The sequence below is a fragment of the Trachymyrmex cornetzi genome, unplaced genomic scaffold (genome assembly GCF_001594075.2).
Source record: "Trachymyrmex cornetzi isolate Tcor2-1 unplaced genomic scaffold, Tcor1.1 scaffold1012, whole genome shotgun sequence".
Lineage (NCBI taxonomy): Eukaryota > Metazoa > Arthropoda > Insecta > Hymenoptera > Formicidae > Trachymyrmex > Trachymyrmex cornetzi.
In genome coordinates, this window is record NW_017295557.1 from 342,988 (window position 1) to 347,896 (window position 4,909).

The following is a 4,909-nucleotide window of genomic DNA, read 5'->3' on the forward strand; positions in this document are numbered from 1 at the left end:
CCGTTGGTTTCACATCGGCGGCGTCGATTATCATCGCCACTAGCCAAGTAAAAGATATTCTTGGGCTCAAAGTTTCCGGTACCAAGTTTGTACAGGTCTGGCAAAGTATCTTCGAGCATATTGGTGAGACAAGGCGTTGGGATACCACTTTGGGAATTGTCTGCATAATCGTTCTTCTACTTCTCCGAGTAAGTGCAACACTACTGCATTTCACTATAGTTTAGCTTATCTGTTGTTCCGGTACTTAAACAATCAATTCCAGATATAGCACATCTTCCTCAAGTGTTCATAGTCTACAGATTTGAAATTAAGTTGAAATTAAGTACAGTTCAAAGTGTGATTCCGATTTCTAATTTTGGTTTTAGAATTTTTAAAAACAATTAGTTTTATAAAAAATTGAAATTAAAAATGTTGTATTTTCTACTTATTCCATTTTACAAAATTATATTTTTTTACGAAATGATTAGGATGGATAAATTCCTTAATAAATTAATCATAAATTAAATAATTTTTATTGTTTTTAAAAGTTATATATGCCATGCATATGGCAAAGTATGAAACATGATAATATAATTATTATTTCGAAAATTGTTATTTGTCATACATGGGAAGAGTTCGGAACATTTTTTTCTTTTTAAAAATATGTAATAATAAGAGAGGCTGAAAAATATAAGCAGATTTTCTCGTTTATATAGAAAGTAAAGGATTTGCCGGTGGTGCCAAAAAATACTAAAGTACCATCGCGGCTTCAACAAGTTATCACGAAGTCGTTCTGGCTAATCTCTACTGCTAGAAACATCATCATAGTTATTCTCTGCGCGGTGATGTGCTGGCTCCTCGAAAAGCACCTAGGAGAATCACCCGTTATTTTAACGGGCCATGTAAAGCAAGGACTACCGGAATTCCGGTTGCCACCTTTCGAAGCTCAGGTCGGAAATGAGACCTATACTTTCATCGACATGATTTCCGCTCTGGGCACTGGCTGTCTAGTCGTTCCCATGCTAAGCCTGCTAGAAACCATCTCTATCGCCAAAGTATTTTGTGAGTGCTCAGTTTATTAAAAGTAACATTCTTCTCAATATTACAAATTAAATCAGTGCTATTTTATCAATGATAATTAACTAAACGATAATTAAAAAATCTACTTAACTAAAAAATTTACTTAAAAAATAGAAATAAAATTAGAATTAATATATAAAACCTGGTAGAAAATATTGATCAAAATATCAAGTTAGCTTGGATTTTTTAAATTAATAAGAGCAACAGATAAATCATGATATTCAATAAAATAAATTTTAATATATTAAGTTCAAGATCATTTAAGGATAAGTACATTAAAACATCCCTATATGTATTTTCTGTTTTCGAATAATTTTTTATTAAAAAAAATGACTAAAAATAAATGTGTTTTCTACCTCCAAAATAATTGAATTGATGTTTCATTCATAGCCGAGGGTAAGTCTGTAGACGCCACTCAGGAAATGTTGGCGTTGGGTGCATGTAACATGGTATCATCGTTTGTGTCATCAATGCCCGTGAGCGGCGGCCTCAGCCGAGGCGCGGTCAACCACTCGTCCGGGGTGAAGACGACGCTTGGTGGAGTCTACACCGGACTATTAGTGCTTATATCGTTGCAGTTCCTCACACCCTATTTGTACTACATACCCAAGGCTGCCCTGGCGGCCGTCATAATTGCCGCGGTCGTCTTTATGGTGGAGTTTCAAGTGGTGAAGCCAATGTGGCGAAGCAAAAGTACGCTTTCTCTTGTTTAATACCAAACATTACAAACAGTAAAAATGAAAGAGTCAATTAGAGAATTTATAAATAATTATAATTAAATAAATATATAAAATGATTTTAAAGGAGAATGTTATAAAGATTCTTTCAAAGAGAATTCAAAGTGAATCAACATGTTCATGGCGTTTTTCGTTAATTATTTTTGTTCGGCCATTATAGTTGGGTTTACGTATTAATTTCTTCTTTTTTGTACTACTGTATCACATAATCACATTAAATTATTAATGAATAATTAATTAAATTATTAATGAGTAATTAATTTCATCGATAAATTTTAATTGACAATTAATTAAACCAGCAAACTTGCTTACAACAAAATTTTTATGTATAATAATTTGTTGTTTGTCATAAAATCTTTTTTTTCCTATACGTTAAGAAATGAGAATTAATAATTTTATTCATGTTAACATAAATATTATTTGATAAGAATTAAACAAAGTTTGGTCGAAGTCACCTTAATTAACTCTTCTACTTGCATAACTTTTATTTTATGTAATTTTTTAAATCTTTTTTTATAAGATCATGTTATACATTGTACCATCATTTTCAGAAATTGATCTCATACCGGCCATAACTACGTTCCTATGTTGTCTTTTCATACGACTTGAATTGGGCATTGTAATTGGCATTGGTATAAATCTTTTGTTCCTACTTTATGCCTCGGCCAGACCGACGTTACGAGTTCATAAAGCTACGGTAAGTTTATAGCTCTGTATAATTAGCAAAAAAATAAAGAGTAAAAATGTTAATTAAAAAATAGCTAAAAGGAATTTAAGGTGTATCTTTTGCAACACGATTGTAATTTAAAAAATATATATTAACATTATCTTTTTTTCACTTATACAGAGTATCAGTGGTTGTGAATATCTTGTCATAACTCCAGACCGAAGTCTGGTGTTTCCAAGTGTTGAATACGTACGAGCCGTTATCAGCAAGCAAGGATTACGAGAAGGTACCGCCGTACCCGTTGTAATAGATTCTACGCATATCCAGGCTGCCGATTTCACTGCTGCAAGGGTAAATAAATATTATAGAAGAAAAATGAAATTTACTTAATTTCTACATGAATTAAACACCGATTTTCCTTTCTTTAGGGTATCAAAACTTTGATAGAGGATTTTACTAAACGGGGCCAACCATTAATTTTTCATAACTTGAAACCGAGCGTTATTGAAATCTTTAAAGGTGTAAAACCTTCAGGGCTTACGTGTAGTTCCAGCGAGCTCGAACTCAATGATCATCTTAAAGGTAAATCAATTTTTATAATGGATCTTCTCTACGTGTATAATACTTTCTAAACATAATATATTTTTATTTTAGAATATACAAATGTTTCAACCGAAACTCTCAATCGATATTAAATATATATTGTATGTACATTTTATATACATATATAGATACATATACATATATATAGATGGAGATGTAGACAATTTTCAACATCTTTTTCTTACTTAGCATCAGTATTATAATGAGAATACTGTAGCATTTTCGTTAAAGGCAATATTATTGTCAAGCAAAAATGCTACTTTCGAATTTAGACAATTAAATATTTTGTATATATGTACGTATATATTTATAAGAACAAGCCATTATAAAATTAGCATGTATCTTGTAAATCTACGCAATATACACAATGTAATATTTTTGTACTTACGCAAAAGGCGGAAACTTATACATATTTCAATAAAAATATATATTTTAATTATTTTTACTCTTTTCTCAGAATTTATTTAAATTAGATAGGTATACAGAATAATTAGCGTTATTAGTAATACAATTCAGAAAGTGTATGCAGTTCTGTATATATAAAAAATAGATAGAAAATATAGGAAATTAAATTTTTTGTAATTATTTGTTTCAAAGGACACAACTTGGATGACTTTAATTTTTACTTCGACATTAATCTTGGTTCTTACGAAGGTCTTGGCAGTCATGCTCCGCCCATTCGTTCATTTTGCAACAAATATACTCAGATTAATGCATTCAGTACTCATTTGCATACTCTATCCGTTAATAGTCATACAATCAATAATGAGCGATGGCTACCCTTTTTATTAATTTTTTTAAATCAACAATTTTTTATTTGTAGCACTAATAATCCAATAAAGCTATTTTTTTCTATATTATTAGGATCTTGAATAAGTTCTCGCTGTTTCTTCAAAGATGGCAGTAGCAGTACTCCGTGCATGGAATTTCGAATGGTAACGCACATGCAAGGAAGTACTGTATCTAACCTTACATTTCAGTGTATGATAGTTCACTTTAGTGTAAACAAAGTAATTTTTTATTAGTTCTGAAAATGTCTACTTTTGTGCCGAATAAAGTGTATTTGCGGGGAATTTTATTGCACTACTTTATTCAAAAGAAATCTGCAGCTGAAGCGCATAGAGTTCTTGTTGAGACTTATGGTGACAATGCTCTGTCGGATACGATATGCAGAGACTAGTTTCGACGCTTCAAAAATAATGATTTTGAACTTGAGGATAAAGAACGTTTTGGCGCACCGAAAAAATTTGAAGACAAAGAATACTTTAAAAAATACTTAAGAATACTTATACTTTAAGAATACTTTAAATAAAATGTTTGTTTTCCTTATATTTTTAATTTAAGCTTCTATTTTGTAAAAAAACAGCGAGAACTTATTCAAGGTCCTAATAATAATCGTTATTCTTTTCCATACGGTTTCGTAGATGAATAACCTTTCTCCCGCTCGAACTTTCTCGCCCGTTTTAAGTTAGCAACGTTGTCGAGTTTTCCGTCCATTAGTATAATTAGGTAAAAATGTAAAGTTATAATGTGAGATTTTGTGAAATACGAATATTGTTTTTGTAAATATTTTATTGTTTTGTACATCTTTTTGGTATTAGAATTGTTCTTTAATTTTATAATGTAAAATATAAATATTTTTTACCATATAAAATTGTATTCTATTCGAGGCTTTTAAATAAAAAAAACTTTAAAAGCTCTTTTTCCTCTTTTTCCTCTTTTTTGTAAGAAATAAGTAATAAACATAAAAATAAAATATTTTATATTTAAAACACAAGAAAAATTTTTACCTTCTTCCTTCCTCCGTTATAAGCTTTTTTCCCACGGCATCGCATGTAAGCTC

General features: G+C 30.5%; 1 protein-coding gene across 1 annotated transcript in view; it reads left to right on the plus strand.

Moving 5' to 3' along the window:
- The window catches only part of LOC108757789 (sodium-independent sulfate anion transporter), a 15,803-nt gene extending 12,645 nt beyond the window's left edge, over positions 1–3,158 (plus strand). The window contains exons 5-11 of the mRNA XM_018502369.1: positions 1–188; positions 696–1,041; positions 1,450–1,752; positions 2,348–2,493; positions 2,644–2,814; positions 2,892–3,045; positions 3,118–3,158. Of these exons, the coding sequence (XP_018357871.1) occupies positions 1–188; positions 696–1,041; positions 1,450–1,752; positions 2,348–2,493; positions 2,644–2,814; positions 2,892–3,045; positions 3,118–3,158 (1,349 nt within the window). The remainder of the gene's footprint in view (positions 189–695; positions 1,042–1,449; positions 1,753–2,347; positions 2,494–2,643; positions 2,815–2,891; positions 3,046–3,117) is intronic.
- The last annotated feature ends 1,751 nt before the right edge of the window (positions 3,159–4,909 follow it).